Source organism: Macaca fascicularis, chromosome 17, assembly GCF_037993035.2.
Source record: "Macaca fascicularis isolate 582-1 chromosome 17, T2T-MFA8v1.1".
NCBI lineage: Eukaryota > Metazoa > Chordata > Mammalia > Primates > Cercopithecidae > Macaca > Macaca fascicularis.
Window position 1 is genome coordinate 68,188,256 of NC_088391.1, and position 21,277 is coordinate 68,209,532.

At 34.9% G+C, this 21,277-nt stretch overlaps 1 protein-coding gene across 34 annotated transcripts in view; it reads right to left on the reverse strand.

Moving 5' to 3' along the window:
- The window catches only part of MYCBP2 (MYC binding protein 2), a 286,627-nt gene that overhangs the window by 129,989 nt on the left and 135,361 nt on the right, over positions 1-21,277 (reverse strand). For all 34 annotated transcript variants that reach the window (XM_074021188.1, XM_045377006.2, XM_074021199.1 and 31 more), the window contains 10 exons: positions 18,523-18,614; positions 16,053-16,187; positions 14,619-14,702; positions 13,301-13,397; positions 10,562-10,754; positions 9,788-10,062; positions 6,390-6,611; positions 4,832-5,023; positions 2,572-2,778; positions 1,619-1,750 (listed from right to left, as the gene is read on the reverse strand). In XM_074021188.1, the coding sequence (XP_073877289.1) occupies positions 1,619-1,750; positions 2,572-2,778; positions 4,832-5,023; positions 6,390-6,611; positions 9,788-10,062; positions 10,562-10,754; positions 13,301-13,397; positions 14,619-14,702; positions 16,053-16,187; positions 18,523-18,614 (1,629 nt within the window). The remainder of the gene's footprint in view (positions 1-1,618; positions 1,751-2,571; positions 2,779-4,831; positions 5,024-6,389; positions 6,612-9,787; positions 10,063-10,561; positions 10,755-13,300; positions 13,398-14,618; positions 14,703-16,052; positions 16,188-18,522; positions 18,615-21,277) is intronic.

Genomic DNA, 21,277 nt, shown 5'->3' on the forward strand with positions numbered 1-21,277 from the left:
TTGTTCTAAGTCACACAGCTAGTAAGTGATGGAACTAGGTCTGAACACAACCAATGTAACTAGTGCCTGCTCGTAATTTTACTGCTAGAATATTAGCCATAATAATTTTTCTTTTTTTTTTTTTCTGAGACAGGATCTTGCTCTGTCACCCAGCTGGGAGTGCAGTGGTGCAATCCTGGCTCAATGTGGCCTCCTCTTCCTGGGCTCAAGCAATTCTCCCACTGGTGCGTTCCATCACACTCAGCCAATTTTTTAAGGTGTTTCTGTAGAGATAAGGTCTGACTATACTGCCCAGTCTGGCCTCAAACTCCCAAGCTCAAGTGATCCTCCCTCCCTGGTGTCTCAAAAGTGCTGAGATTACAGGTGTGAGCTACTGTGCCCAGCAATACGAGATTTTAATTGCATAAGCTGATACTTTTCCTTGACTAGTTTAACTTTTAAAATAATTTTAGATGTGAGAAAAAAATAAGGGTGACTCTGCTATATTTTTAAGAAAATCTCAGAGATAGAAATTTATAGGCAAACAGACATGAGAAAAAAAAACCCACAGGAAAAAAGCTGTCCAAAATATAATGCACTGTACTTTGAAAATGTGAGCTATAGAAACTAATGCTTTATGAACCATGATATAAATTTCACAATAAAAGCTTTTTGGTTTTTCAGTATCTAAATTCTTCCTGATGAAATCTCTCATGTACCGATCTTATCCAAAATTTTGTCCTATAATGAAATTTATTTCAGTTGAATTCAGAAATACTTTAATGTTACTTTAACATTTATAATTACTTTGATGTGGTAAAATTTCTCTATTTTGCCAAATATTGTTAGAAAATAGGCTGGGTGTGGTGGCTCACGCCTGTAATCCCAGAACTCTGGGAGGTTGACGGGGGTGGATCACTTGAGGGCAGGAGTTCGAGACCAGCCTGGTCAACACAGCGAAGCCCCTCTCTACTAAAAATACAAAATTAACTGGGTATGGTGGCACGTGGCTGTAATCCCAGCTACTCGGGAGGCTGATGCAGGAGAATCATTTAAATCCAGGACGTGGAGGTTGCAGTGAGCCAAGATCATGCCACTGCACTCCAGCCTGGGTGACAGAGTGAGACTCCATCTCAAAAAAAAAAAAAAAAAAAGAACAAAAGCAAAACAAAACAACAAAACAACAAACAATAAGAGAAGAAAAGACAGGGCTAATGCTTATTTTTCATACTGTGCTAGACACTGAGGCAGGTGTTTTATTTCTATTATTTAATCTCAAGAATACTACAATGCAGGTATTATTCTTTCCAATCTACAGATAAGTCTCAAAGTGGTTAAATAATGAACTCAGTGTCTTAAAGCTAGTATGTTGGAACAGCAGGTATCCAGAGTTTAATCTGTTTGACTACAAAGCTTCCTACTACTCCAGACTTTAAGAAACATTATACAAAAATATAATATAATGTGGTACAACATCAGGTACATAGTAGGTACTCCATAAATATCTGAAGTACCTACCATATAAAGGATAACTTACGAATAGCTGTATCTAACAAACAAAATTCATGGAATACTCTTCACTATTTTAACTACATAATAATTCTTCTTATTCACAATAGAAACATACAGTTGAAACTACCTTTAAAGGAACCACTTTGTCAAGTCTGATTTCAGCTATATCACTGGGTGAGTCATCTGTTGTGTAAGTTCCTTTCACTAATTCCAGAGATGTCCATCTGTGGGAATGAGTTGAATCTCCAGCATGTTCACTCTAAAAAAAAAAAGGAAACAAAAAAATCAAGTTAGAGATAGAGATAAACTTGCTATTTACTAGGCAATGATTTACATGCTACCCCTTTCTGTCCTATTTTAATAAAACTCCGGTACTTTAAGTAATTTTAGAGAATGGATTAGAAAGATATAGCTGAATTAGTACTCTATGACATCTGAACATTGTGTTTCTTGAAAAATTACAATATAAAAAAAAAACTACTCAAGACTTGTCATCAGGGACTTAGCTAAATAAATTTTAGTCTTTAATTCCACTTTAAATCTTTCTCTTTCTGAAAGTACAAAAAATATAAGCAGTAGTGATCCAAGGTGGAAAGATGGAACACAAGCAATGAGGTAAAATCATTATCTTTCAGTTTCTTTTCTTTCTTTCTTTTTTTGAGACAGGGTCTCACTCTGCTGCCCAGGCTTGAGTGCAGTGGCATGATTATGGTTCACTGTAGCCTCAACCTCCCGGGCTCAAGTGATCCTCCCACCTCAGCCTCCAGAGTAGCTGGGATTACAGGCGTGCACCACCACACTCAGCTAATATTTGTATTTTTCATAGAGATGGGGTTTTGTCATGCTGCCTAGGCTGGTCTCAAACTCCTGTGCTCAAGTCATCCACCTGCCTCAGCATCTCAAAGTGCTGAGATTACAGGTGTGAGCCACTGTGGCCAGCCTTTTTCAGTTTCTTTAGTGTCATTCATCTGTAATTGATCTAGTAAACCCCTGAAGGTATGGACCCATCATACTATGACAATGGTAAATCCTGATACACAACCCACTAATCAGGATAAATGCTGAAAGGGTGATACTTACATCATCAACCAAGACCTCTAATTCATATTCATGAATTCCACCTCCTCCATAGACAGAGAAACCAACTACAACTATTCCAGGTTTGTCTACTGAAAAACAGATTGCATCAGGGGACCCGTTCCCAGTGTTCCAGCTTCTGCCCTGACTTGTTTTTGTAAATCGGTTAGCACTAGCTTTTACAGAGTGAAGAGAATTAAGTCCATCAACCTGTGGACAACAAAAGCAACTGCATCAGTAGTTTGTACACCTTTAACAAAACCATCCAAAGGTTTCTAAGAAGTCTAATAAAATAAGCTTTATTTAATAAGTGGGTATAAGCATTTCTAAACGTATGTTCTACTGAGAGATTAACTCACAATAAAACCAGATTTTATCATTCTAAATTCACAAATCAGTGTCACTTGACAGTATTTTCTTCCTTCAGCCATATGAAACTATATTTTCCACTTAATTTATAACGTTAGAAGTACAAGCTTGTCTTATCAGTCATAATGTATGAATAAATCACTAGACTTTGAAAAGAGATGCTAAAAATGTCATCGAAATTCTATAGATCAACAGTTTTCAAACTATGCGACATAGAGCTCTAGATATTCTGCAGAGAAAGGTATGCAAGGAAGAGGTAAATTTATGGTTCCCCTCTTCAACCAGACTATGTCCTCTCTCCTCTCACCTGTGAATTTGCAAGACTTCATTTGAAGAAAATGGTCTATAGCCTAAGATTGAATACTACGAATATATACAGCGATATTTCCGTAACAGCATTCAATATTTGAATACATACACACACATGTGCAACTATACTAATTATAGACTTTCACTAGAGAGGATTAGAGAACTTATTTTGGGTTGAAACTGCTCTTTTTATTTACAAAACCTACTTCTAATCTAAGCTGGCTGCAGAATTTTGGGAGACTAAATAGAGAAAAAAATGGATGTTTATGATTCTAACAAAAACTGCAAACTGCTCTGAGAAACAAATATTCATCTCTAAGCCAGGACCTGTGGGAACTCCCAAAGTTGTATACCAGGCACCCTGTAACTTTTGGTATTCTTTTTCATTGGAAAGGTAAGTTTAAAGGGGAGAACTCTTTAGTAAACTTTGGAAGGGGATCTACACATTACAGACTTTCCTGCATCCTGCAGAGTAGGAAGGTATTGTAGACTAAATGAACAAATATAAAAAATTAAAAAGTTTCTGACAAGGGCTGCAATAGTCTCCAAGGCCAAACTCAAAGTTAACCAAGAAACTTAGAAAGTGCTTCCCAGGATGAGGGACTAAAATTAGCTCAAGTATATGCAATGAACCACAAATTCTAAAGGCTAAACTGTTATAATGAATCAATAATGCATATACACTGGATGGGTTAATTCAGAATAGGTGTTAAAATAAATTTAAAAGAAAAAGCAAAGATCAGGAATTATAAAAGTAAAATAGAGAAAAGAAGTTCCTTGACAAGAACTTGAGAGCTAGGGTCACTGAATACATGCTGGTTATTAAACATTCATTTGAATGATGTAAGATATTTCACATTAGGACATGATTTTCCAAACCAATCTACTGTCTGTTTTTTAGGAGGAAAAAACAGAAACATTCCCCAAATTCAATCAAAACATTCAGTTAAGTTATAAGAAAGAGTAAGACAGTGAAATGGAATAAAATAATGTTACTGTATAAATTGTAAAGGCACTTTCAAAGTGATTTTCTCAAACATAATAACACTTCATACTTTGAAAACTTCGTGACAATGTACAACTAAGTACAACAAAGTGAATGCATTTAATGCCACCGAACTGTACACATAAAAATGATTAGAATGGCAAATTTTATATTATGTATATTTTACTGCAATTTCAAAAAACCTGTGATAGAGGTGAAATAAAAATTACTATTCCGATTTTAAATATGTATTTCTCTAGGGTCAGTTGAGTGGACGTTACTCATCTCCCAGCAGTGACAACTAGCTTTGCTTTTCCCGGGGCATGGTGGTGGGCTTGTGCAATGTGGCAGATGACAACCTGCTCTATGAGGAAAATGTATACTTTATATTCCTGTGGATGTTGGGTAAACTGGTGAGGGAGAAGTAACAAATTGGAGCAAGTAGGAAGTAGAGAGAAGGGCAAAAAAGAAAAACAATGCATTGGGGTTGCTAATCCAATCTGCAATTAGCTTCTGGAAAGCCAAAATAGATGAAAAAAGAAACTGTGTAAAACACTTACACATGTGCTTTTTATCCAGTGTCAAAATATAATGTATTACCTCAGATCCCAGGGCTGATGCTGTCAGTTCACTGACAATGCTGGCCAGTAATCCACAGGTGTTCGAGACAAGGTGGGAGGAGAAGAGTTCGTTTTCTCTCCTCAGGCTGTTCCTGACTGGTAGCACAACAATGACCAGCATTTTCTCCAGAACTTCACGGAAGCTTGTCATCCCTGAGATATTCTCTTCACTCTATGATACATAAGAAAAAGCTCTAAGATATTGTTTCATTTTCCTTCATAGGAATACTCAATTTGAAAATCTTGTTTTTCTGATACTCTTAAAATTCAGACTTTGGAGCCAGAGTCAATTTCTACAAATCTTTCTGGTTATACGTGGAGCCACTGTATCTACTTTTCACTTAGAAGTTCTTTTATGAATTATCTGTCTCTATGTATCAAAGTACCACACATTTACAAAACGTTTTCATTAGCTTTGAGTCATATTTTATTCTCTTATTTAACTTTCCATTTACAATCCTATATGACAGACAGAAAACTATTCTTTCAATTTAAAAAGCTTTTTTGGCTGGGCGTGGTGTCAGCAATCCCAGCACTTTGGGAGGCTGAGATGGGAGGATCACTTGAAGCCAGGAGTTTGAGACCAGCTTGGGCAACATAGTAAGACCTTGTCTCTACAAAATGTTTTTTTAAAAAGTTAGCCGGGTGTGGTAGTATGTGCCTTTAGTCCCAGCTACTTGGGAGGCTGAGGTGGGAAGATCGTTTCAGTCTAGGAGGTTGTGGTTGTAGTAAACTGCGATGGCACCACTGCACTGTAGACCAGGTGACAGAATGAGCTCGTCTTAAAAAACAAAAATAAAAAGTTTCTTCTATAGGACAAGATCTTAATCTGAGATAATAAATTCCAGTATATTTAGCTATAATCAACTCTAGTCTGTGTAAATCAATTTTTTAACAAAATTCTTTTTGTACATACTTATGATTCCTATGTAGTTTTATAATTTCTACTGTATTTGATTTCCTAAGTGGAGATAAGAAAATTCCGACCCCTACCAGTAGAAAAATTTCAAGAAGTCATAAGGTCTCAATAAAGGAAAAATACTTTATTTTTCAGAAAAAAAGGGAAAAGATTATTAACGTAGCTGATTTCCAGCATGAAAATGATTTATCTGAATATTTCCTATCCCTATTATTTACAGTGCTTATTTTAATATACCAAAGTGTTATTAAGAAGGTATTTTAAAAATCCTTTATTTTCTTATCATTCTATCTTAGAAATCTAAAATATTATATTAGAATGTAAAGTATCTGCAACTTACCTTCAAATGGTTCAGGAAAAACCAATATGTAGGTATCTATTGTATAACTCTCAAATTTTTTTAAAGGTGAGTGATTATTTAAACCATTAGAGCAAAAAAACTTCATTTTATAGGTAAATATAGAAATTTTTTAAAAATATTATTTCAAAAACAGATGTCATTCATTAAATCATCATTTTGTAAATATACTTAATAGAGAAGAACAAGCAAAAAGCTAAACACACTTCCATTTACAGTTTTATTGCCTCAGTATAAAAGAGATTTCAGAGAAAGACCTACCTGGCTAAGTTTTTCCATATGTGCCACCAAAAGGGGAAAACGATGAACTAGTGTTGAGTCATTCTCTGTGCTAACTTGTTTAACAATTGATCGTAGTAATACTTCTCCATCATACGCAATCGGGAAGATGGAAGTCAGCTTAACAGATGTGTGACACAGAGCTGACATAACAGCTGCTAGGAGTCGGCTACTTGATGTCTTGAAGTTTGCTTCTTGGATATCCTTTTAAAAATAAAAATATATGCCCCATCACCACCAAAAAAGATAGCATCAGTATAATCTACGTTTCTAGATACATAAAAGGTAAACCATCTTTTAAATTATACCAAAATTTTCTGTCACTCGGTCACTTAAATTGTCTTGTTATAGAATAATACTACATCAATACATTAAAAAAACAACTGTTTAAGTTACTGTTCAATGAAGATGAAAAATTAAGTCTGGTCAAGAAAAATCAGCCTCCTGTCCTCTAGTAAGTGAGCATTTTTATATTTTCATATCCTCACAATCACAGTACTCCCTAGCACTGTTTCAAATGGAGATGCCAAAAAGGCCCCAATCAGAATATATATAAGTCATTTTCAGTATGGACTGAGACTATTTTTCTCAAATAATAAATGATGCAAATTATAAATCTGTGCTACTATAACCACATTTCACTGAGGTCACAAAATTACATTATCACATTTCACAGTTTATCAAGAAAAATTAGTAGCATACTTATAAACTTTTATAACAAAGCATTAAAACCAACACAGGATACCCTAATTCACAAAACTGCATACACATTACCTAGATCTTCAAACATCTGTGTTACAAAGTTAAGCATAAAAGCAGAGTAACATTCCATATGTTAAACCAACATTTGCTAAACCTAGCCTGTTCTGTAGCAAAGAAGAAAAGAACCGTATCTGACTGGGAAGGTTCAGAGTGAGAGGTAATTAAGTTGTGCACTAGTCCAGGCAATAATCTTGCCCCTGGAAATTGAGTGCTAAAATATACTACCCTGCTAAATGGACGCAGAGTTACAAGTGATGACAATGAATTTTTCACGAAGGAGGGTGGGGAGGTCTAGGACTTCCAGTGCACTGTTGAACAGAAGTGGTGAGTGTAGATACCACATGTCTTGTTTCCAAACTTAGGGGCATATTCAGAATTCACCAGTAAGTGGGATGTTGTTAGCGTAGATTTTATGGTAAATATCGCTTTATCGGATTTAGGAGTTTCCTTATATCCTCAGAGGTTTTCATCATCGAATAACTGCTAGTTTCATCAACCATTGTTCTTGTAGCTATTGAGGAAATCATCAACTTTCCTTCTTTTTTTCAGTTAACATGGTAAATTACATCGATTTTCAATTATTTAACTAACTTAGCATTTCTAAGATAAATCCCACTTGGTCATGATATATTACTTACATGCTCAATTTGGTTTGATAATATTTAAAGAGCATCTATTTCTGAGTGATATTCATCTGTAATTTTTTCTTGTAGTATCTTAGTTAGGTTTTGGTATAGGATAAAGCTAAACTCATAAAATTATTTGGGAAGTATTGCCTCCTATATTTTCCAAAAGAGTTTGTAAAAGGTTGACATTATTTCTTTTTTTAATGTTTAACAGAATTCATAAATGACAATATTTGGACTTGAAATTTTCTTTGTAGGAAAGTATTTGCTAAGTTTTAAATGGATATGAGGCAATTCAGATTTTTCTATTTCTTAATGTGTTAGTTTTGATAAAATTATATTTTTCAAGGAATTTGTCAACTTCCTCTAAGGCTGAAAAATTCACCAGTATAAAGTTGTTTATAGTGATATTCCCTATTTCTTTCTTTCTTTGGTTTTTTTTTTTTTTTTTTTTTTTTTGAGATGGAGTATCACTCTGTCACCCAGGCTGGAGTGCAGTAGCACAATCTTGCCTCAATGTAACTTTCATCTCCCGCCTTCTTCAAGCGATTCTCGTGCCTCAGCTTCCCGAGTAGCTGAGATTACAGCTGTGTGCCACCATGCCTGGCTAATTTTTGTATTTTTGGTAGAGATAGGGTTTTGCCATGTTGCTCAGACTGGTCTCAAACTCCTGACCTCAAGTGATCCACCCACCTCTGCCTCCCAAAGTGCTGGGATCACAGGCATGAGCCACCATGCCTGGTGAACCCCTATTTCATTTCTGATTATGGTATTTCATGTTTTTTCTTTCTCTCTTCTCTCCCAATCAGGTTTGCTAGGAGATTACCAATTTTTTTTTCTTCAAAAAACCAACTTTTAGCTTTGTTAATTTTCTCTACTTTCTATTTCATTGATTTCTGCTTTTATCTTTATTATTTCCTTCCTTCTTCTAACTTTGGGTTAGATTTGCTTTGCCTTCTAGATTCTTAACATAGAAGCTTAGGTCACCAATTTTAAACCTGTCTTCTTCATATAAGCATTTAAGGGTATAAAGGTCTCTTTGAAGCAATGCTTTAGCTAAATCCCACAAATTCTAATATCATATTTTTATCTATGTGAAACATTTTAAAATTTCCTTCATAACTTCTTCAATCAACTGCTTACTTAGAAGTGCTGTCATTTTCCAAATGTTTGGTGCTTTTCTTGATATCTTTTGCTATGGATTTTTACTTTAACTCTATTGTAGTCTGAAAATATATTCTTTCACATTTTAATCTTTTGAAATTTATTAAGACTTATTTTATGGTCTAGCATATGATCTACCTTGGTGAACGGTCCCAAATATTTCTTTTAAAAATCATGTGTACTTGAATATGTATTTTGTAGTTTCATGTCCTGTTTGATAAATGTCAGTTAGATCAAGGTGGCTGACAATACTGTTCAAATCTGTATCGCTGAATTTTTTGGCCTAGATCCTCTGTTAATTACTGAAAGAGGAGCGTTAAAAGTCCCCAGCTGTCAATGTGAGTCTATTTCTCCCTGTAGTTCTGTCAGTGTTTTACCTCAGGTGTTGTGAAACACTGTGACTTGGTGCATAAAGGTTTACAAAGGTTGTGCCTTCCTCATGAATGAATGAACAACGCTAGTATGCCTGTTCTTGCAGCTCTCTCTTCTTCCTGTTCTCACAGACAAGGGTGGCAGGGGCCTCCTGGTGCTATCCCTGCTCTCACCTGGTCACTACGGTTCTTTTCCTCTCTCCCTCTTTCAGAATCACTCATGCCAATTCAAAGACCAATCAGCAACTGCACAATGTGCCTACCAATTTTGTAATTAAAAGATCATGAAGCAGATTTAAAACATTTTAAACTGTGCTTATGTAAGTCATGTACACCAAACAATTTCCTAATTTATCTTTTATACAAGCTAAGAAGATAGGGCACTGCAATTTATTTTCTTGAAGAGAATAAAGCAATGTATCAGATTTTCAACTAACATTTTACAAACTTAAGTTACCTGATCCAAACAATTCAGCAGATCACAAAGGCAAGCCCACTGTAAGGCAGGAGTTGGGTAGAAAGAATGAAAGCAGGCAGTGAAAGTATTATGACACTCCTGAAGGACAGCTTCTAGGAGACTCAGGGGTTGACTGAGATATCCTTGAGGATCATTATCCAATTTCACCATGCAGTGATCAACTCCTTCTGATAAAATTTTTCTTAACAAAGTTCTGGTTTTTCCAATACACTCTGCTAATTTGCTAGTTTCTTCTACAACTGCTTTTCCTGTAGCTTTGAGGGGAAAAAAAGCAGATTGATAATTAAGCAAAATATTAAATATGCATGAAAACAATCAATATAACTCAGTAATTCCCTATACAGCTAAATATCACAAGTACTCATATCTTAGAAACAAAACAACTTAGAGATTAAGTGTAGTCCCAAATTATTTTTTTAATCTAAATGGGAGGGTGAATAAAAATCTAGTTTCAGCATTTAAGTCCAAATTGCTTGTTCAAAATATTTCTATTTGACAGAATTTGTTTAAAATTAAACTTTATTAGATTATTTAATTTTGGCCCACTATTATTTTTGTTATCAGAATGACACGTAATCTATTTTATTCTTTATAAGCAAATACATAAGCATCAGAGCAAGCTGACTTTCTCCCCTTATTTTAGAAGCAGCTTAAAGGCAGCTGGGGGTCATGAATGCTCAGTTATCTCAAAGTAAATCTTCTCAATGTCTCTAATATTTTCTCCCTACAGTCATTTAAAAAAATGCATCATACCTGACACTGGGTAAATTTCACAGGTATAGACACGCAACAACCTCAGACAACAGGTACCCACAAAGCGCAGTCTCTCTAAATCTAGAAGTGTAGCTGTGAACTGGAATCCTTTTAATCCTCGAAGTTCTTCAACTCCTAAGACTAAGGTGGTCCAGCTCCAGTGAAGAATACTCAACAATGACTCAAAACATTCCTAATCCAGAATATGAAAAAACAGACAACGATTAATTCAAATGATACCAGAAACTGAATCAAATGGAAAGGCAATGGCAGATAACTTCAAAACTTTCTCTTGAATTTTTTTACTGACTTTTTTACTTGAATTTTTTTTACTGAGCCCGACACTTTTATAGTTCATTTACTAAACTACCCTTAACAGTAACTTTGTTACAAAAAAGGTAAAGTAGTTAAGCATTTATAAAAACAACATTCTTCAATATTTACCTATTTAAAAATAAATGTTTCAGTTTTCCTGCCATCAAGCTATCTAGCTTATCATATAAACAAGGGAAAAATGAGAAACACTTATAAAACAATGCATGTTTACTTGAAAGAAAAAGCTTTTTACAGTCACTGTAGTAAAAAAAGAGTTTTAGTATTAAGATATACTGATACTATCAAATAACTTATTTTATGTCTACATATTGAAATTTGCAATACAAACTATAGTCAATTATTGTTAAATACATTAATAGAAGATAAAAATTAACTAGAAAATACTAAAAAATTCCTATTTTGATTATTTAAAATTGTAGCATATGAGTTTAAGATGGTAGATTTTCTTGGCAGTTCTAGCTAGTCTTCTGGTTTTATCATGGTTACATGATGACAGACACTATCTGAATCTCAAAGCAGAGCACTTATTGCCCCATTCCCACCAAATCCCAGACCTCCTGAAAATGAGTTTATATAATCAATTTTATTTTATTTTATTTATTTTTTGTGAGATAGAGTCTTCCTCTATCACCCAGGCTGGAATGCAGTGGTGTGATCATGGGTCACTGCAACCTCAACCTCCTGGACTCAAGCTATCCTCCCACCACCTCAGCCTCCCAAGCAGCTGGGACTGCAGGTGTGCACCACCATACCCAGCTAATTTTTAAGTTTTTGGTAGACGGGGGTTTTACTACATTGTGCTGGCTAGTCTTGAACTCCTGAGCTCAAGCAATCCTCCTGCCTCGGCCTCCAAAAGTGCTGGGATTATAGGTGTGAGCCAATGTGCTCAGCCCTATAGTTTACTTTTTAAAGAAATGACTGAAAAAGTTTTGTATATAAAGTCTGCAATTACCTAATGGCCACAAAACCACTTAGACGTAAATACAAAGGCGTTACCAAGCACAGAAAATGAGATCACAAGAGAAAGCATAACAGAGTCAAAGATCCTTATTTGAAACAAAAGATACCAAACTCAACTTAATACTAATAGGATGTAAAGTTACCAAGAAGGCAAAGTTCTCATAGTCTCTTATTCAAAGCACAAGCTTTACAAACTGCCATGGCTCTTTTGGAAGGTCAACTTTGAGAGGATATATCAAAATTTAAATGGGCACATTTCCAGTAGAAGTATGCACATAAGCACACAAGTATTTAAAGATACATGTGAATAGATGCTCATGAAGTAAGATGAAACAGTAAAAAATGAGAATCAAAGTGGTTCTTTGATAGGAATCGGGTTGAATAAATTAGACTAATATCATTCTATGGGATACTATGCAAACAGAAAAGATTGAGAGAGCCAAATGTACTGCCAGGGAAGGATGTCCATGATATATAATATGAAATTTTCTAAAAAAGATGAAAACTGTAAGTATCATGAGAAACAAACAAGCATGTTGTAGAGCATCCTGCATTTGATACATACTAATAAGTTTGTCTGCATATAAAAATGGTCTGGGAAGATATACACCAAAATGTAAATAGTAGGTATATATGGTGATAATGGGAATGGGGGAAAAAACTTTCATATACTTTTAGCATACTTATCTCATTCCTACTAGGAATATATATTCACTTAGTGGGTTAAAAAATAAATTTAAAAGGGAAAGAAACATTCTTCCTATGCATTTTACTAATATGAAAGACTACTAGCTACATTAATAAATCACATTCGGATGGTATCTTACAGTTCCAAAAACATCTTATACCCCTTACCACATTAGAAATTCAAAATGCTATGATGTAATTTACTTAGGTAACATACATAAGAATCCTCAATTAATACATGAGAGATCTAGACCTTAATTTAAACTTCCATTTATTTACATCATGCTGACTTTCCATTCTGCACCGTTAACCTCAATGGCACTGTGCTTCTTCAAGTGTACAATGGGGATGGCAAGTGGTTCAACAAACTTCCTACCTAGATATGCAACTCTTCCACCTAGTTCCTCAAGTAGTAGTAACGCTTTTTTGGGTCAGCACCATCCTCAACTTTTCCTTCATTTTCTAATTCATTCAGCATATGCAATCATACATGATTTATTAGAAAAGCAACCAGTTATTTATTTCAAAAACAGCAAGGCCAATTCATCCGGTCACGTTAAAATCACAGGCAACACCTCCATTTTTCTATGATTTAAAGTATACATTATCTGTGGTCTAGAATATAAATGCTAATACAAAACCAAATCTGAGTTTATAAATCTAGGCTGAGATAAACTTAGAATAGCAGCTAAACTCTAAACATCAAAATGTATCTGAGGACTGAAGAGAAAAGCTGAAATAAAAAAAATGGCTTACCACTGAGACAGTTCTTGCAAAAGACCTCTTTAAAATGTGTACAGGTTCACTGGTTTGCTGTTTGCCTTTCGAAGCACTGCCATCACTGGTTGGAAGTCTAAAGGTAGTAGACACACATAAAATTATGTTAGGATGTCCAATGTCATTTTTTCCTTTTAAAGTATATTATACATTTTTGAATGGGAAAATAAATTATATATTTAAATTTTTTTGCCAGGTAAAATGCCAATACAGGGCTTTTTTGAAACATTTTTCCAAGCTAAACAAGGCTTTTAGCATATGGGCACTTCCTTTAAATCCTACCTTTGCAAGACTGAGTAGTAGAGGCTTTTTCCTCTTGTTAGAGAACATATATAACTTATATAACATATAACTTGTATTCTCTAGTAATGCTATTATTAATGCTGTTATTTAAAAGTTATTCAACCAGTGAGTACCTAGGAGTAGCCCGATGCAACATGTTATGTTCGTAAAGCTACATATTACAAAGAGTAACTGTAACAGATTGCACATTGCATAAAAACCAAACAAACAAAAATCCCTTTTGGGGAAAAATAAGGTTTGTAACCATCTAGATTCATTAAGTGATTACTAGAAAGAAAGAAAGGGAGATAGAATCACTATTCTAGACCATTTCCTTTGATTTTTTTACTACTTAACAAATGACAACATTTTTTAGTGACGGTTTATATCCATTTGAATTCTTTATTCTAACAGTATTGCAGTAGTCTAGAAATAAATAAGACACACACACAGGCATATGCCTTTATACATGTTTAAATGATTGTAAGTTAAAATTTTTACATAATGTTAAAAATATAGTAAATATTTTTATATGAGCAAGTTATTATTTGGTATTTCAGCTAAAGGTGAAAATTTACCAACAGTAGGGAATTTTCCAACTCATTTTATCAATCTTATGAGACTACAATATATCAACCAGGCCTGCATCTACAGTCCTCCCTATCTTCCTTGGAATCTCACTTCTCTAAGACAAATTTTATTCTTTTATAACATTCGAAATTAAAGAAAATCAGTGGATAGATTTTTTTTTAAGTCAGTAAAATATTGTTATTGGTATAATGCAGATAATCTGAGTAATCAGGCAAAGTTTAAAATTAATCCTGTGTGGAAAATGTTTAAAAACATACAAAATATTAACTGTTTTTCTTAAATATATTTATAGTTCTACTGGCATATTATAATTGCTGAATGCTTCAAATAATTTCTCCCTATTATGCCGCATATTTTGTAATGATTCTACTTCATTATAGCAAAATAATAAACCATACTAATTCAGTATAAATATGCTAAATACCTGTATAATAACTGAGGTATCTGACCAGCATTAACATCTGTACCGTTATTTGATTTCTTTGAACTCTTGAACTGGAAAACAACCCTAAGAAGAGAAAACAATGACACCAAAAACAACATGATCATCACAGGAAATAAGAAATTTAAGAAACATATTTTCAAACCTTATGTCAATGAAAATGATTCACTCTTTTAAATAAAGAAAAGCAAAAAGGTATTTTCTAGATTTTCATTCTAGCTCTGAATGGGTTAGTCAGTAAAATGAAAGAACTGAACCCGTTTAGGACTCCTAAATGAGCAGCTGTCCTGTCCCTCCTAGCTCTCCAACTGAGCTTTCAACCACAGCAGGAAACTTCTAAAATTTCTGCTTACAAGTAGTAGTATAATATCTGCTTGACTAGCTGCATGATAAGCTTTAGCCTCAGTGTGCCATGACATTCCAAGTCTGAATGAACAGTCTAAGAAAATCATACAGTCCAGAGTCAAAGTAGTCTCTTAGTTCTAAATACGTTCTTAAGTTGAAGGGATGCACACAACAACAGATGTGATGTTTCTACAGTAGTCTCCTCAAATATTTAACAACAGGTAATTCACCTCACAAATAAGTCTATTTCTTTCTTGGTCAGCTTTGTTATGAACTGACCTGCACTGAAATATATACTGTTATATAACTTCAACCGATTTCAAATAGTTTATGCTCAGGAGTAATCAAGAATAAACTGAATTTATCTTACAAATGATAGTCCTTTAGAATACATAAATCACAGTATTAGAATATTTGAAACGTTGGATTTAGAGTCAACAGGTTACAGGTCTGAATGTGGTTTTAACCACAAGTCTCTCAGGAAATAGCAAGTAATTTCACCTTTTTTATTTCTGTAGTCCCTGGAGTATAAAATGGGGCCAATAACTGCTTCACAAAGCTATTGAGGGCATCAAATCAGATAAAACATAAGAAAGTATAAACTGAAAAGTACTCTATACATGAAAGTTATTTTAAAACAGCAAAATTTCCCTATATTTTATTAAAATAACACACATTGCTGAAGCTTTGAAATTTTAAACTGCTTTCTCATGCATTATCAAATTTAATATCACATATCTACTTCTTTTTTAGGGTTCCAAACTCCTCATTATCCTTGTCACCTTCCTCTATATAATTTCTAATTTGGTAATCAAGCTCATAAACTATGTAATAACCAGAAATATATACAAATACTATCTGACAGGAGCAAAGTACCGTGGTCTTACTCTTTCCTTGTTCTGTCTAGACCTTAATTTGGCATGAGGTTACATGAATTTAATTTTTAGCAGTTATATCATGCTCTAGTCTTCCTAAGCTTTTGAATCCTGCTGAAAGTCCTCTGAGGTTTCAAAACAATATTCCTCTAACAAAAATAAGAATTGCTTAAGTAACACTTGGGCATTTACTTACCCATCATCTGTGGTAATAGACGCCTGTCCATGAGATCCACAGTCACTGCTGGGTCCTGACACTCGGGCCCATGCTACGTACCACCACCCAGCTTGCAGGAGAACAGGCTCATCAAACATCATTGCGTATTTTTCTCTGATAAAAAATTAGTGAGTCAAAGACAGTATTTTTTTACTTCTCTGTCACATATATTTATTTTTTCAAAATCCCTTATGAAGAAAAACATGAAACTAACTGTATTATAAAATTCTTATCAAACAACATTAAAAACACTCTAAGAAGTGTGGACGAGAACGCAAGCCAAGTATAGTAATTTGTGTTATGGTGATAGAATTACATTTCTTCCTCCTCTTGTTGAATTCTACAATATCCTTAAATGTTATAAAACTTTCATATTAAAATAAGATAGAATGTTTTAAACTGATGTTAAAAAACATGCAAATTTTGCTGGAAAATAAAAATCTGAACTTTAGTTTTAAAGCTCATTCATTCAGTTAAATAGTTTTGAGAGGCAGAATATTAAGAAAATGGCCCTGGAGTCAGGTGGCCTGGGTTCAAGGCCCAGCTCTGTGACCTGCTAGCAGGGCAACACAGGGCAAGTTACTCTATCCTCTCAGTACCTTAGCTTCTTCACCTGAAAACTGGGGTGAAAATAATATCTAGCTCATAGGGTTGTCCTGAAGATTGAATTAAGTCAGATGGGTGTTTGCAGTCTGTCACATAATATCTATACAAACATTATTAATTTAGAAGAAGAAAAAAAGACAATAAATAAGGGCATCTTCTAAAGGCTATAAACAAGTTAAAAAGTACTAGGTAACAGAGTGGAAGTAATGTTTATTGGTTGTAGCTGGAATTGAAAGAAGAAATAAAGGGCATTTAAAGAAACAGGAGAAGGTCATGAAAAAATCTGTAGAGGTATGGAAGCACAAAAGAGGTCGGGAAATGGCAAGGTGTTCATTATCAATTTCATTAATGCATTAAGACAGCTACAGAAGAGTAGCAGTAGAAAGTCAAAAAAGATGCTGGATGTTATGGAAATCCTTTAATGCTCCCAATGCCTTAGGAGTCTGGGCTTTGTACACGAGCTAATGAAGAAATCCTAGATGATTCTCTATAAATGAAACTGTGCTTTATATTTTCGACTCAAACTCATATGGTCAAAAACAAATGGTAGCCAGACACAGTGGCTCATTCCTGTAATCCCAGCACTTTGGGAGGCCGAGGCAGGAGGATCACTTGAGGTCAGGAGTTCGAGGCCAGCCTGGCCAACATGGTGAAACCACATCTCTACTAAAAATACAAACATTAGCCGGGCTTGGTGGCATGCACCTGTAGTCCCAGCTACTCAGGAGGCTGAGGCATGAGAATCGCTTCAACCTGGAAGGCAGAGGTTGCAGTGAGCTGAGATCACACCATGCACTCCAGCCTAGGCCACGGAGTGAGACTCTGTCTCAAAAATAAAAATAAATAAATAAATAAATACAGCAAATGACAATGGCACCTTAAGGCTTTGCTGAAAATTAATCAATTAGCTTTCTTAGATTTTTCCCTAATATTCATTTGTATAAAACACTAAAGGTTACTAAAAAAAACTTGCGATATTAGTTAATGCCTAAGAAACAGTCAAAATTTTCTTTAGATTTACTCTTTCATTTTCAAAAGTATTTCTATCTTGTATAAGCAAAGTCAGTATCTTACGATCATTCTTGTTTCTGAAAATATACATTTTTCACTACCAAAAAAACCTACAAGGCTTTAACATAGTTATTGTTGGGAAACATAGCACACTATTACTACTATGAAGCTCAGTTTATAATTTTTCTTATCATAATATTCCTTGCTTCAAAACAGGGAATACTGATCATAACACAATGTTGAGATAATTCTTAGGATTACATACAAAGGAATGATAAAGTGTAAGTATCCTCCTACTTAATGAAGTTTCATAAATAAACATACTAATTTTTATAAACTCCCAAAAGCTTTCAGTAAAGCTGCTCACCTCCCCAAGTGTGTTATTATCAAGTATATTCTACCAGCATGATGTCAGAGTACATGGGTAATCTGAATTACGGCCAAATATGACCACTTGACACTAATTACTTATTGCCTGTAATGCTAGGAATAATAAATAACTGTATTATTACTAGAACACTAACATACTAGGTATTCCGTAAGAGATGCATGAAAATAAAGGTGTGTAAAATATATGCATATTTCTATTTTTATCTTCAATATTGAAACAATTGAATTAACTTGTGAAATAAATTTATGAAGTGTATTATCAGTTTTAATTCAGCATTTTTGAAAGCAATACTTACATTGCTTAATATATAATTTAATTTCTCAAGCATTTGATATTCATAGCAGATTTAAAACTTCCTTTTAAAGTATGTTTATTCATTTATAATAAATTTTTTATATTAAGTATGCAAGAGTTACAATGAATAATGCACAAATTATTTACCTAGCAGCACAGTCATAAGCCAATACATCAGTCTCTGCAAGAAGGTCACCATCAGTTTCATGGTCTCCTCCATCAGGACCCAATTCAAACAGCTAAGGAAAGGAGAAAGATAATCATTTATATAAACCAGCTATACAAATCTGATGAACAATGTGTTCATAATTTTGTGCATGATCAATGTATGCTGGACCATACCAAATGTAAAAATCAGAGTACCTGCTTTTTAACATTATTATGTGAAATACACAAATATATGTATTTAAAATAAGAAACAAGGTTTTATGGCCTACATTAATCTCTGTTTTCCTAATTTATATATTTATCTATTTATATCAAATGCCCTAAATAGTTCTATACAAGTTTTGTACATGACATAAGCATATGAAAAAGGTGAGAGTACTCAACCAAAAAATTTTAGCTAAGTGAGTTTCTCACTAAGTGAGATTCTACCTCATTTAGAATGAGGTAGCTTCATCACTTACTAGCTGTGAGATCCTGGGACCTAGTTTCCTCATCCATAAAAGGTGGGTGGATACTAACAGTTCCCATCTCACAGTACTTTTAAAAATTCAGTGAATACTGTAGAATTCTTTTTTTTTTTTTTTTTTTTTTTTGAGACGGAGTCTCGCTGTGTCTCCCAGGCGCAGTGGCGTGATCTCGGCTCACTGCAAGCTCCGCCTCCCGGGTTCACGCCATTCTCCCACCTCAGCCTCCCAAGTAGCTGAGACTACAGGCGCCCGCCACCACGCCTGGCTAGTTTTTTGTATTTTTAGTAGAGACGGGGTTTCACCATGTTAGCCAGGATAGTCTCGATCTCCTGACCTCGTGATCCACCCGCCTCGGCCTCCCAAAGTGCTGGGATTACAGGCTTGAGCCACCGCGCCCGGCCAAGAATTCTTAAAAAAATAAATAAATAAAAAAGGGTAGAAAAATATTAGCTACACAGAAAGAAGAGCAATGCAAGAATCCTTAAAAACAATAGGTAACAAAATATAGTTCGAGTAATATGGCATGAGAAAAAGATAGATAAAAAGCATGAAAAAAAATGACTCTTAAAAAAGAGGGGAAGATCCTCTGGGTAAGAAAAAAAAAAAAACAGAAAAAATATCCAATAGAAAAAGGTTATGAAATTAAGTGAAAGTAAGAATTATGAGGAAGAGGCCTTTCCTCTCGATAATTATGGCAGGTTAATTGCAAGAGAGGCAGATAAAGATTAAAATGCAAAATTATATGCTAATGACTTAGAAATCTTTCTCCAGCTCAGCTCTTACTCTCAACAGTCATTGGATTCCCCTCATCCTACTAGTTCTATACCTTCCTCCTGCCTTCTCTGTTCTGGTTAATGGTACTTTCATTCACCTAGTCTCTCAGATAAAAAGTCTGAAATAGGCCAGACCTGGTGGCTCACGCCTGTAATCCCAGCACTTTGGGAGGCTGAGGCAGCCAGATCATATGAGGTCACAAGTTTGACACCAGCCTGGTCAACATGGTGAAACCCCATCTCTACTAAAAATACACAAATTAGCTGGGTGTGGTGGCACATGCCTGTAGTCCCAGCTACTCCGGAAGCTGAGGCAGGAGAATTGCTTGAACCCAGGAGGCAGAGGCTGCATGCAGTGAGCCAAGATGGCATCACTGCACTCCAGTGTGGGCTACCAAAGAGATTCTGTCTTAAAACAAAATAGTCTGAAATAATCCTTTTTCATTTCTCTGCCATTACTGTTTCTATTCTCTTACTGGTACCAAAGCTTGTCAATTCAACCATATCCCCTATTGCTGGCTGGAATATTTCAACAACTATTTAGTCTTATCTCCATTCTTTCCTTCTTCTAACCCATTTTCCACAAAGTTGAGGATTTTTGCAATTGTTTCATGACCCTTAGTACCCTTATAAAAATATCTTATCAGAATACTTTCTTAATCTAAAAATTATTCCTTGGTTTCTCATCTCCTCCACAGCATGATATGAAGGTTCTTAATAATTTATCCCTAACCCGACTCCTGTATTTACATTCAACAAATATTTCTGAACACATACTGTATGCCAAGCACAGTTCTGGAAATTGGGCATAAAGGGGCAAACAATACGAACAAAGAATTGGGGGCTATTGGGAATAAGTCTATGGTTGGTAATTGAATTTAGTTTTAAATAGGCTTACCAGGGAATGAAGCTCTGAAGGTGATGGGGAAGTGGGCTATGTAGGTGCTGAAGTGAAGAGAGCTGTAGTTAAGAGGAAACAGCAAGTGAAGAGGTACTGAGATTTGACTGTGCCTGGAATGTCTGAGGAACAATAAGCAGGCAGGTGTCACCAGATTAGAGTGAAACAACTAGTGAAACAAAAGGTCAGAGAGGTGATGACAGCCAGTTCTGATGGGGACTTTGTAGGTCCTTCTAAGGCCTTTGGTTCTCATTTTAACATAGGAAGACACTACAGGATTCTGAAGAGACAATGACGCAATCTGTTGTACATTTTAAGAGAATCACTCTGCCATACTGAGAACAGAATAAATGGGGTGAGGACAGACACAGAACACAAGTTGGGAGGCTGTTGTAATAATTCGGATGAGAATAGCTGTGGCATGACCCAACCTGATACCAGTGGCAGTTTTCAGAAGTGGTTAGATTCTGGATTTATTTTGAAAGTGGAACTGACAATATTTGCTGCCAAGGAGATGTGTGTAAAAGAAAGAGTGGAATCAAGGATGACTCCAAGATTTTTGGCCTGAGGAAACAGAAGAATGAAGTTAACTCCAT